This window comes from Diabrotica undecimpunctata, chromosome 9, assembly GCF_040954645.1.
Source record: "Diabrotica undecimpunctata isolate CICGRU chromosome 9, icDiaUnde3, whole genome shotgun sequence".
In the NCBI taxonomy this organism is placed as follows: Eukaryota; Metazoa; Arthropoda; class Insecta; order Coleoptera; family Chrysomelidae; genus Diabrotica; species Diabrotica undecimpunctata.
This window is the reverse complement of record NC_092811.1, coordinates 55,850,660-55,863,820: the sequence shown is the minus strand read 5'-3', so window position 1 is coordinate 55,863,820 and position 13,161 is coordinate 55,850,660. Positions and strand designations below refer to the sequence as shown.

General features: G+C 34.0%; 1 protein-coding gene across 1 annotated transcript; it reads right to left on the bottom strand.

The window, feature by feature from the left end:
* Window positions 1-3,667: 3,667 nt before the first annotated feature.
* On the bottom strand, window positions 3,668-4,569 carry LOC140449571 (uncharacterized). Its single transcript, XM_072542778.1, has 4 exons — window positions 4,459-4,569; window positions 4,084-4,402; window positions 3,839-3,999; window positions 3,668-3,781 (listed from the first exon to the last, which is right to left on the bottom strand). The coding sequence occupies exons 2-3, from the start codon at window positions 4,241-4,243 to the stop codon at window positions 3,839-3,841; spliced, it is 321 nt and encodes a 106-aa protein (XP_072398879.1). The 5' UTR covers window positions 4,244-4,402; window positions 4,459-4,569; the 3' UTR covers window positions 3,668-3,781.
* Window positions 4,570-13,161: the final 8,592 nt, after the last annotated feature.

Here is a 13,161-nt window from a genome sequence, read left to right as displayed (position 1 = left end):
TGGTAGCGGGACCGGACGGCGGCTCTAGACTGAGATTCCAGATGGGAGACAAGTAGTATCCTTCCTCTCGATTGATATTATGTGGATTTTTTCGGATCTCTAGAGATTCGCGGATTTTCCTGGAATAAAAGAAAGGGCTCTTAGAAATAATATGGGTTTTTTCGAACAATATGGAATGACCGGTTTCTTAGCAGTGTTCTGCAACTGCCGAATGGGAGAAAAGACCTGATCGAATGCATCTTTGATGCTCTTGAATCCGAGTTTTGACGGAACGACCAGTTTCGCCAATATACACTTGTCCACATGTACAAGGAATAGAATAGACACCACAGGAAGATAGGGGCGGTAACGGGTCCTTAGGAGAGGGTAGATATTGTGAGATTTTCTTGGGTGGTCGAAAAGTAGTCCTGATACCTTCTTTGCGAAGAATTTTGCCAATCCTATCAGTGACACTTCGAATATACGGAAGAAAAGCCACAGGAGTATTACCCGAAGATTCTGAATTTGTCGTCCTAGGGTGTAAAGGGGGATGTAGATGTCGGTGTGTAATATTTTGAATTGTGGACTTGGAGTAACCGTTGGCGACAAGGGTTTTTTGCAGATGGCCAAGTTCTTCTCTAAGGTTGTCAGGTTCAGAAATCGAAATGGCCCGATGGATGAGAGAGTTGATCACAGAATTCTTTTGGGCAGGATGGTGGTGTGATGAAGCATGTAGGTAACGATTCGTGTGAGTCTTTTTTCTATAAACAGAGTGACCCAATCGGCCATTGGGCTTGGAGGTGACTAACACATCGAGAAAGGGAAGGGACCGATTATTTTCTACTTCCATTGTGAATTTTATACTCGGATGTTGTGAGTTCAGATGATTTAGGAAAGGAGAAAGGGTATGTTGACCATGGGGCCAGATGATAAATGTATCATCAACGTAGCGGAACCAGACTTTTGGTTTTAAGGGGTAAGATTCTAGGGCTAAAGACACAAAGGCTTCCATGAAAATGTCAGCAATGACAGGGGAAAGGGGAGAACCCATTGGTGTTCCAGATATTTGTTTGTAGAAATTGCCTCTAAAAGAAAAATATGTTGAAAGGAGGCATTTTTCCGCAAGATCTGCCAAAACCAAAGACATTGGTCAAGTGATCTCGCAGAACAACTAGAGAGTCATGTATGGGGATATTGGTAAATAGGGATGATACATCGAAACTGACGAGAATGTCTTGGGGATCGACCGTGAGGGAGGAGATTAAGGTGATGAAATGTGTGGAATTTCGGACATAAGAAGAGGTACGACCAGTATAGGTCTTAAACTGATTCGACAAGTACTTTGCGAGTTTGTAGGTAGGAGAGTTAATCGTAGTCACAATGGGACGAAGAGGTACGTTGTCTTTATGGATTTTGGGAAGACCGTAAATTCTGGGGCAGATGGAGTTTTTCGGAACTATAAACTTCTTAACATCATCGGAAAGATCGGATTGTTTGATGGCATGGGAAATTTCGCGTTCGACTCTAGGAGTGGGGTCTCGAGAAATTGTATTATAACAGGATGTATCCCTAAGTAAGTCGTTTACTTTCTCTATGTAGGAAGGAGTATCCAGGATGACTGTGGCATTACCTTTGTCTGCAGGAAGGATTATTATCTCAGAAAGAGAACGGAGATTTTTGAGAGCTATGAATTCCTCACGAGATATATTGGAAGTAGGGATTTTGGCTGTATCAAGACATTTAGCGACGTCAAAGCGGATACGGTCGGCTGGAATTTTGGGAATTGTGCGGAGTGCCGCTTCCACATTTGAAACTATTTCTTCGGTAGGAATTCTGGAAGGAGTGATAGCAAAATTAAGACCTTTAGATAGAAGACTGCTTTCTGCACTTGTTAATTGGTGAGAAGAAAGATTAACGACGGTGTTAGTAAGAGGTGAATGAGAAGTAGAAGTGGTGGAATGTGATTTTTTCTTAGATACAAGGGATTGGAATTTCTTTTTGTGAGTTTCGTTGCTTAGAAGAAGGATTTTATCGGCTTGATGATAGGAAATGCGGTCTAAAAGTGACCAATCATCGACACTAAGAATACTGGAGATTTCAAGATGCAGCTTAAAAAGTTTTTGGGATTGAAAATTAAGGGTTTTTCGAATTAGGAATCAGATGAAAATCTGAAATTTTCTGAGGAAAAAACTTTTTAAGCTGCATCTTGTTGCCACTGTTAACATTTGATATGAAAAAAATTGTTATTGTGGTGATGCTGTTTTTCAACTGACTAACATATTTTAGATTTCTTAGAAATACTGTTCTTATAAATAAATGGTCTAATTACCATAATACCTTTTTTAATCATTATTTACCTGCTTTTCAAACAATTCCAAATTTCTTTTCAGTTTGGAATAAATATTTTTGGGCAGATAAAGAATTCAGAATTGTCGTAAATATTTCCAAATGAATGAGAATGAACGTTTTGTGTATATGTAGTAGTATAAAAAATATCAAGTAATTAATATGTTTACTAAAAAAAATTCCCAATCAGCACATCCGGCTAAGTGCTGGTGTAAGATAATTAAATTTTACGACCTTTTTCGTCTGAGAATGTATTGAGTATCATGTATCATATTAATAACTGTTAATAATATGTATTAGAATTGCATACATATAGTTAGTGGAATTTTTACCACCAGAGCAAGCTGTAATAAAACCACACTTGTGTAATTTAATACAAAAGCAAGTTCTTTGTTTAAAATTTAATAATAGAATTTAATAATAGTAAACGCAGAACGGTACTTCGTATAGTGCATTTACGAAAATTGTCAATGTTTTGGACAGTTTGTTAGCTTTACTTGTAAGTCTTACAAGTAAAGTACAATGAGCTTTGTGAAGTGGAAAGTGCGGTACTTAAAAGTATATTCGAAGAAGAGATAATCAGTGAGATGAAGGCAACGGATAAATACAGTGCAAGGTACTTTGAGTCATCAAGTGTAAAAGGTAAGCGCAAATTTAAATTACCTCCAATCGAGTTGAAAAATTATTTAGAGTTTGTAGCCTAGGTTTGGCAGAGAGGATCTCCAGACTGAAGTTTACATTAGAGAGCTCTTAAAGATAATTTTCAGTCGAGTTTCTAGTAGTCCTTGTAAGATTTCTGCTCTTTATGATATGATTGAGAGTCAACTTCTTTCACTTGAGACCTTAGACAAAACCTTTCTTGAGTCACGTTTGCCAAAACATACGATTCGACTATTATATCTTGTTTCCGTGTCAATGGAAAATATCGGAGAAACTGCAGAAGTTACATCTTTTGAGTTTGCTAATGAGCTTTTTACAGAGTGAATTTCAAAATAAAGAAGAAATTAATTTAGCAACGGAAGGTTTTGGTTTACCGACTGAAAATAAATATAAATTCAATAGCCTTGTTGCCAAGAAAAATGTAAAATTACCTAAGCAAAGAACTGATCGGCCGTTAGCGACCGCTGCTGGGTTAATAAATTATGAGGTTTACGGAAAGTAGCTGCGGGACGTTCCACACGTATCAATAAATACACTCTGTTTTCAATACTTAGAAATGTTAAAAAAAAACAGAGCATATATCAGAAATGTAATGATTTTTATTCAGACATTTTTTGTTTCTGTCGACCATTTTCGGTAAAAAACAGTTATAAAAAAAACTATTGAGCTTTTCTATCATTCGTGCCCAAAGTTCTTCATCTCGCTCAATCTTTTCAATAAACAGGGGCTCTGTATCATTAACATATACTACAAAGTAGCAATAATCTTTTCGGGCAATATTAAGCTGGCCTTGAATCTAAAAAAATAAATATATTTTCTAAAAATATGTAAAAAATTGTAAGTAGGTATGTACCTAATACATGTAATAATGGTTCTTTTTTAACTGTAATGTTCCATTTTTATTTTCCAATGGCATGTTTTTTAGCGTCTCTACTGCCTCCAACAGGGACTTGCCACTTTTATGCACCTTCAGAAGGCATTTAACTTCCAACAAACTATTATCATCTACAATTCCTGAAATAGTAACTAATGTAATTTGTTTCAAAATAGAAATTCACGAAAACGTGTAATGTTAATGAAATTGAATGTGTATATTACCATCTGGAGTAGCAGCAAGAAGATTGTAAATATTATTAATAAATATTCCACACTTCTGTACTCTCTTTTCAGGATTCAATTCAATAAATCTTTGTCTTGCGACATCTTCCTTATCTTTCCCATAAAGGGTATATTCGTTATCCCAAGAGGGTGCAATCATTGTTTTTATTAAATTTCTACAGCTTGTATTAGGCCTTCTTTTGCAAATTAATCCAAAGTAAGAAGCTGTTAACCTATTTCTTTTAATATGCCTGTAGAAAGCATTGTTCCATTGACCAACGGTTTGTCTTTCGATCACCGGGATCTCTTCTGGTTGCACCTAAAATAATAATTAAATTTATTTTCATTAAAAAAAATTAAAAATCTGAAATTTACTTGTATGGTTTTTAGAATCCTAGAATATACCGACTGATATTCATCTTCGGTTAATGAAGGCTGTAAAGCGTGAGGACCATATTCAGTATTCGTTTTACTCTGTCTACTTCTTTTTTTCGGTAAGGTGAAACAAAATCCAGTTTTCGCTTAGATTTTAATTCCACAGCCCGTTGGTTTTCCTGTATATTTTGTTTAAAATACTTTCCTAGTGATCTCTTTAATATACTTCTCCACTCTTTTTCCTGGCATTCTACACCTTCGTTGTAACGCAGCCCTGACATTGCTGAGCGACACCTGAAACTACCCCTCCCAGAGAGGTTTAGCCTCTTGCCCGCATTAAATTTACACAAAATGGACATGTACATTTCAACACGATTATTGGTTTCTTTATCAATTAATCGGTGACCTTTAGAAATTAGTCTCTGCAAAGAACCTGCAAAATGTAGTTATATAAAAAAGTGCAACTGATAAATATGTATAAAGACAAACTGTGCCGGTTTTAACGTACCATTTATATGAAAGTATAAGCCAGTATTTTTAACTAATGTCATCAAATGTGCATGTGATTGCTGCTGTTTTGTACAATACTGATCGCTACAAACAGCATGGTTGCCAAAGACGTGGTCTATACTTTTTTCCAAATTTGCTTTTAAATTTTCCACATCAGCTTAAGCAGCCGAATTAATTATTTTTGTAAAGCAATTCTGCAGTTCTTTAATTTTATTGTTAGTCAGAAGTGTTTTAGCTTTTTTGTTGACTGTAGTATCAGCTTTAATTTTATATAAAGCTTTTCCATTATTTTTAATTGCATGGTTGCGACATTCTATTTTTGTTACATATTGTCCATAGGCAACCTCTTCACGAATTTTAGCATATACACTAAAGTCTCCATCTGCTATAAACTGCAAAAATTTAAGTCCATGAAGAATTTGGCTTTGTTTATTTTCCTTCAACTATTATAGATGTCTCCATTGCGGTAGATGAGCCTTGCCAGTTTGTATAACAAGTGTGAAGAGGTACAGGCTCGTTTTTAGATTCATAACGGGCACAGAATGAACAATACTAATTTCTAACTCCCAAATTTAATAATTTTTTAGTAAATTTTCCAATAATATCTGCCTAAAATGTAAGAAATTTAGGTTTGTAACATAATAGTCTATGAATATACATACAACGCCCGATGATGCATTATAGCTATGTCCATAAGATCTGTGACTCCAACCTCCGTCACAATACACAGTAGTCCATGGTATGCCATCAAAATCTAGTTGCCCTTCTGCTACAGCCAATTCTGTTTCCTTTATACCAGCTTCTTCCATGGACTTCCATAATCCTTCTATCCACTTATCCCCAAGTTTAATTTCAATATTATGGAACAATCGATAAGACATGGAAAGAATATCTAATGCACCTATAAAAAAATCAAAGAAACTAAATTTGTACTTCATTACTGTATTATCACAAACCTAACAATCCTGTTAACTGTGCATATGTACCACCTGTTGATAATGTGCGCCAAACAGCTCCATAATTAATAGTTGACTACTCACAAGGGTTTTCTGTTGACTTTTCAGTCTTATAGCCACACATGTTGCATAGTAGTATCACTGTTGAAACTAAACCTTTATGTTTTTCATCAATTATTTGTAGATTTCCCATCGTACAAACTTTCGAATGAGCAAACTGTAAGTTTAAAGCCCACTGTAGGACATAATGTAAGTCAACAATTCGGTGTCCATTAAGATATGTTTGTTTTACTGCTTCTTTTTGAATTTCCAGAGGATGATTGTTAATACTAAAATTGAAACATGTTTGTTGGTAATTAAAAAGACATCATGTATTTTACTTTCATATTTTTTACCTTTCATATTCTTCCGAAGAAATAAAGCTGAACTCATGTAAATCTGATGAGGTTAATTGCACTGCTTCTTTGCTAAAAAACAGAAGTATTGCTGTCTTATATCTTGTCAGTCCATGTAAATTTAACACAATTTTACAATGAAATTTGGTATGGTTGTAGTTTTCAAAATGCTTCTTTTTAAGTCTTTTTTTATAATAAGATATTCTAAACCCTTTGATTTAACAAATTCGTTACTGCTTACAGAATGACACACATAAATGACTTGAGTATTTTGGATAAGGTTATTTACACTAAATTGATCAAAAATGAGCTCCCGAATTTGCATTTTTTTTATGCGGAGTAGTTATAACGAAAGACAAAATTTACATGATACTAACAATACTTTTTCACATCATGACCATTTTTTCAAACAATGTAAATAAAATATAAATATAGATAGATACTCACTTCTCTTTATCACTTGTAGAACCACAAGCTACTATTGAAATTTCTTTTTTATTTTTCTGACATTTAATCAATGTGCGACTACGCTTGGCAGATCTTTTATTAAAGGACTTTAATCTAGGCATTTTGTTCACACCTGAAAAATATTTAATAGATAACCTTTGGCATACCAAAAGCACAAAACAAAATCCCATTATTTAACTAATACTTAAATATTAGCAACACTACTAATGTTGACATAAAACAAAAACAAAAATTTTGTGGGTGGCCTTGGCTACCATCGTCAAATGAACTTCATACACACGAGTTATTATAGCAATAGGTACTTACCTATCTATTTTCTTCAATATTAGGAATCAAGACTGGTATACACTATTTAAAATGTTTATAAAACTAAAAAACCAACACTCAAAATCAAAACAGCAACCTCAAAGGTAAATAAATAACAACACAACACGATACAAAATTAAAAAAATATATGGAATGATCCAATCCGAAAATAAAAATTTCTGACTCTTCTACTAAGCGTCTATATTCTTTGCTTCTACTGATAGCTCATATCAACTTACATTGAACAAGACTGCCGATTGAGAGCGAACTGTACCGATCGTATTATATTATAACTCCGAGTACTTGCCCTCACTGGCAAATATGTCGCTGCTCAGAGACGTAAATTTCGGGAAAATTAAAATATTAGAATATGATGCACGCGCTGCCATCTACTCAAAGAATTGTTAAACGTTAGTTTATTTGAATGCCACTCATTTTAACTACGGCGTGAACATACCCCCTTAAGCCACAATGGCTTGTAATGATTACATTTTTAACTAAAATTTAATGTTTCCTACATACACTCCTTTTAAGAAAATTCTAAATAATCCTGTTCGAAAACAAATTCCGGAGTGATAAAAATAAAATAAAATTTAGTTAAAAAAGTAATTATCATTAGTCAATTTTGGTTTAATCTCATATAAACACAATATTAAGTTTCAGATACACTATTTGTTCAACAGAATTCTTAAATATTCTCTTTTGGAAACGATTTCATATTCTTTAAAGTATCTTTACAAACAATTAATTGTAGCTTATTCCCATATACACAATATTCTCCTCTTTAAAAAATTCTTAAATAACCTTTTTTGAAAATGATTTCTAGAGTGGAAATCAAATATTCTTTAAATTATCTTTACAATCAATTGTAGCTTAATCCCATATAAACACATTCTACTTAGACAGATACTCTTTAACAAAATTGTTAAATAATATTTTTTGAAAACAATTCCTGGAGTGGAAATTAAAACATCAAATTTTAGTTAACCCTCCGGCAGCCACGTCTCTTAAAGTTACATGAGTGGACACACTGCGGCACTTAATGCCGCACATAGAAAAAATGGTATTAAAAGTTAAAAATTATCAAAACTTTGTTAGAAAAATTTGTAAACGACGCAAAAAAAGAAAAGCGTTATTTTTAGCAATTTATTGTATGACTTTAACATAATGTAACGACTCAGGCGCAAAATATAAAAACAAAGAAAACGTTTACAATAAAAAATATTCTTTCACAAAAGATCAAAAAAGAAAAGTGTCTAAATACAAAATAATTAAATTAGTCTTCCTCCATTGAAGGATACAAACACATATTACACTGAATTTTTTTCTCAGTGTGATTTTTGCAAACAAATTGTTAGCATGAGTCACAGGAAACGGTTGTTTTATTGTTTTTATGTGCACTGCATATATGGCACCGTCCACTTCGACTTTGGTTTACCGTGCCGGTGGGTTCTTTGGCACTTTGAAAAGGCAGCAGAAATTCTCTTACATCTTTTGGAAGTGTTAGTATCTTCGCTCGGTCTTCTAAATGATCCCTCATCAGGGAGAAACTTAATTCAAGTTCCTTCTTTGTGGCAACATATTTGGTTTAGTGCAATTATAAATAACTTCGGAATTTATTCCAGCTATATCTAGTATGCGAAAAAATATTGCTAATGGCCATCTTCTGGTAATCCTTTGTGTCGTGTAGGAAGCACATTTTTGGTCAACCTTATCGACGCCACTTTTTGTTTTATTGTATTGTATAATCATTACTGGTTTTCCTGTATCTTCGTCTATTTCGTCTGTATCAATCATGGTAGAGAGCAATACTACAGCTTTATTTCTTTTAGGAACATATGAAACTAGGGACATATTATCTTGGAACCCGAATATTGAACATCCAATAGCTCGCAGTTTATTCGGAAGAAATTGGGGAGGAAGTTATTTTTTGTTTTTCTTCAAGGTGCCAATAACGGTCAGGCCATTTTGCATGAGATAATCAGCTAAAGGTTAACTAGTATAATAATTATCCATTGTTACATTTCTTTTGGAGTTTTTTATGGGAGAAACTAAACGCTGTACTATATCGAATGGTTTATTTGAACATTTGTACCGTCCGTCTCTTTGTATTCCACAATATATCTCGAAATTCCATGTATAGTAAGACCTGCTATCGCAAAGTGCATACAGTTTTATGCCATATTTGGCTGGTTTTTGTGGCATATATTATACAAAGCCACATCGTCCTCTAAAAGGGTGAAGCATTTCGTCTATAGTGACGTATTTCCCCAAACAGTAATTACTCAAACAATTATTCAGAAAGTCTGTGTATATACTTCTAATAGCAGCTAATTTATCATTTTGTTCACGATCTTTTCGTGTCCCAACATCATCGAAACGAAGAGCACGAAGGAGAAAGAGGAATCTTTTGTAACCAAATGCAGCTCTGGCCCGTATCATACCGGTTCCGTCCTTTGCCCATATTTCTTGAACGTTTACATGATTTCCTTTTTTTACTGCAAGAATAAATAAGATCCCAAACAAAGCTTTGATTTCATTACGAGAGGTTAATTTGCAATTTCTGTCTCTCTGGAAAGATAGATTATTTGCTCTTCTGTTGTTGATATAATATTAGTGTAAGTAACAATACTGTCAATCATAGCTGGAGTTATCAATAAAAGAAACGAATCTAATGGATTCAATGTTTTTTGCATTACCTTTTGGTCCAGGAACTTCTTTTATAATATTTTTTGCTTTGGTTTTATGTATTTGTTTTATGTATTTTATGTTTTTTGCTTTGCTCTTGTAACGGACTTATATCATCATTATCATCGCTACCAGATAGTTCCAAATTGCTGTCGTAATTATCATTTTCAATAATTTCTTGTTCTCCACCTGAATCACTAAAATCAACAATATCTCCGTCAAAATCAGACAAATTTTCCGCAATCTCTTGCAACTCAATCTCTGTCAAATACTTAATTGGCCTTTTTGCACTCCTAAAATGACAAAAAGTACATCAATTAATTTAAGGGCTAAAAAACTGTATGAACAAATTTTACTTACATGACAAGCTACGCTGCGGTACGGAATGCCGCAATTGAACAACTTCCACTTCAATGGTCAATATTAAACTAATACAACACTTTAGGAAATGCAACATCAGCAGGTAATATTTTAAATTTAGTTACGTTCACATATTAAAGATATTAAACAATTATTAAAGATTAAACAATTGCGGCACGGAGTGCCGCTGCGTGGCCACCGGAGGGTTAAAAATGTAATTATCATTACAATCAATTGTGGCTTAATTTCATATCGATACATTAGTATCAGAGTGCACCAACTCAAAAAACATTGTTCTTCATAAATCAACCTGTAACTTATTCTCTCGGAGAGCAAATATTTTTTTTTTTTATTTACAAACTCGCATCAGCCTGTAAGGCTATTAGCGAAAAAAAGAAAAAGTAATAACAATAATTGAACAGTGTAACAATTAAATTTTGTATAAATAGTTTATTGCTTTAAGATATTGGATAATCACTTTGGCACCGCACTTTAAGAATAGTTCTCTCAAATTCTCCGGGATTCCGAATTTACACCTTTCCGCACTGTGTAACGGGCACTCCACTAGAAGGTGTTTTATTGTTAGCAGGGTCTCGCAAGCATAACATTCCGGTTGTGGATCCCTTGTCATCAGATGTCCATGTGTGAGGCGACTATAACCAAGCCGCAGTCGTGTGATGATAACCTGAGAAAAACGATTGGTGGAACTATCAGACCATGGTTGAAATATTGGTTTTATCTCAAGTAGTTTTGCCTGTTTTTTACACCATCTGCTATTCCATATGTTGACTATTTTGCTGTGGAAATATGATTTGAGATCTGTCGCTGGAGTTTTTGGATAGAATTCAATAGTTGTTTCCTCTAAGGCTTCTCGTGCATATTTATCCGCCAAATCGTTTCCCGTGATTCCAACATGAGATGGCACCCACAGGAAAGCAATGTTTCTGTGGTTTAGATTATGCAATTCTTGTCTAATGAGTTTGGCCACAGGATGGGAAGAATAGATTTTTGAGATGATTTCTATCTAGAGAACTTAATGAGTCAGTAATTATTAAGAAATTAGTTTCAGGACATTTTGTAACATGACATATGGCTTTATATATTGCAAAGAGTTCTCCTGTTAAAATAGTATTCGTCTCCGCTAGTTTATATTTCTTTATTTCATCATTTGTTACAAAGGCAGATGCTACACAACGCTCTGTTTTAGATCCATCTGTGAATAACTTTTTGAAGGAAGAAAATTGAGAAATTAACGTTTGATATTTAGAATTAATTAGATGACAATTGCTTTCTTTTTTATTTTCTGATAATAGATCCAAATTTATGTAAGGAGAAGACATTAGCCAAGGAGGGGAAGTTGGCATCTTGCTAGGATAGATTTCGGGGACTTTAATGTTTAATTCATTTATGATTCGTCTGCATCTTTCGTAAAAGGGAATGTGGGTTTTTGCGCGCTGGATATTCGAGCAGCGAATGGTTTGGTGATATTGTAAAGAGTACCGCTTCGATGCATAAGAGAGCATTAATTCCTGTCTTCGTAAATCTAATGGTAGTTCACCCAGTTCGGCCTGAAGACTTAAGATAGGGGTTGTTCTAAATGCGCCGCTTATTATTCTAAGAGCGTTATTTTGAATGGTGTCTAAAACTTTTAGAGTTGTTGGTGAAGCACACGAGTAAGCGTGGCAACCATAATCGATCTTTGAGCGGATCAAATTTTTATATAGTATGAGTAGAGTTCTACCGTCTGCTCCCCAGTTCGTACCAGAAAGACATTTCAAGAGGTTTAGTCTTTTTTGACATATAGCTGATATATATTTGATGTGGTCCTTCCAGGTTAGAGCTTGATCAAATATTAGACCTAGATATTTAATTGTGTTTACATATTCAAGTGTTTGACCACCAAGTTTTAAAGTAGGTATTTCTTTTATCTGTTTTGGTCTCTTAGAGAATATGATGCAGCGAGTTTTAGATGAAGCAAATTGAAAACCACTCCTTTTAGACCATGCTATAAATTTATCGAGTTGATCTTGTAATAATTTGGCCATACTCTGTATATTGTTTCCATTTAAGAATATTATAAGATCATCCGCGTACAATCTCGCTTGAATGGGTTTGTTCATTGATTTGATTATATCATTGATAGCTATAAGGAAAAGCGTCGGGCTGATTACCGAGCCTTGGGGTGTACCATTTGTTTGATATTTCACATTAGATAGAAGTCCGTTTACTTTTACCTTGAAATTTCTATTTAGGAGAAAATTTTTAATAAAAGCAAGTATATTTCCTTGATAGCCCCATGATTCCAGTGTTGAAATTATTTTGTGATGCCAAGCCATATCAAATGCTTTGTGCAAATCAAAATAAATTGCAATACATTTTTGGTTGTTGTAGAATGCGTTATTAATATGTGATTCTATATCTACTAAATTGTCGGTAGTCGATCTTAAAGGACGAAATCCAGATTGTTCATTAATCAGTTGGTTATTTTCTTCCAGACACCACAATAAACGTTTATTTATAATTTTTTCTAAAAGCTTACACATGACACAAGTTAGAGACACTGGACGATAGAATCTGCTTTGTTTTGTGGCTTATTAGATTTTAAGATGGGAATAGTTAAAGCTGTTTTCCATAAATTGGGAAATTCATGTTTGGTCCATATACGATTATATATTTTTAATAATATTTCTACTGCTTCGTCAGGAAGGTGTTTCAAAAAAGAAGCTGGGATGTCATCGGGGCCAGGGGATGTGTCTTTTAAAGAAACTATCATCTCTCTTAGTTCTCTGATTGTGATAAGTGCATTTATAGGTTCATTGTTGTTTACCACGTTAATAGGGATGGTTTCTTTTTGTTCTTTGTATGTTATGAAATCTTTATCATAGTTAGAATTTGTGGATGTTAACTTGAATGTTTCCGCTATTTTTTCTGCGATTTCTGCATGGTTTGTTATTAATGATTTATTTTCTACTTCTAATGAATCGATTCCTTGATATGAGCTAGTGCCTGTTATATTTTTT

Bases quoted from the DNA above. Each gene is read 5' to 3' on its own strand.
- LOC140449571 (XM_072542778.1), bottom strand. From the start codon at position 4,243: ATGATTGCACCCTCTTGGGATAACGAATATACCCTTTATGGGAAAGAT. The intron at 4,000-4,083 runs GTAATATACACA...TTACTATTTCAG, and splicing joins TCTTGCTGCTACTCCAGATG to GAATTGTAGATGATAATAGT.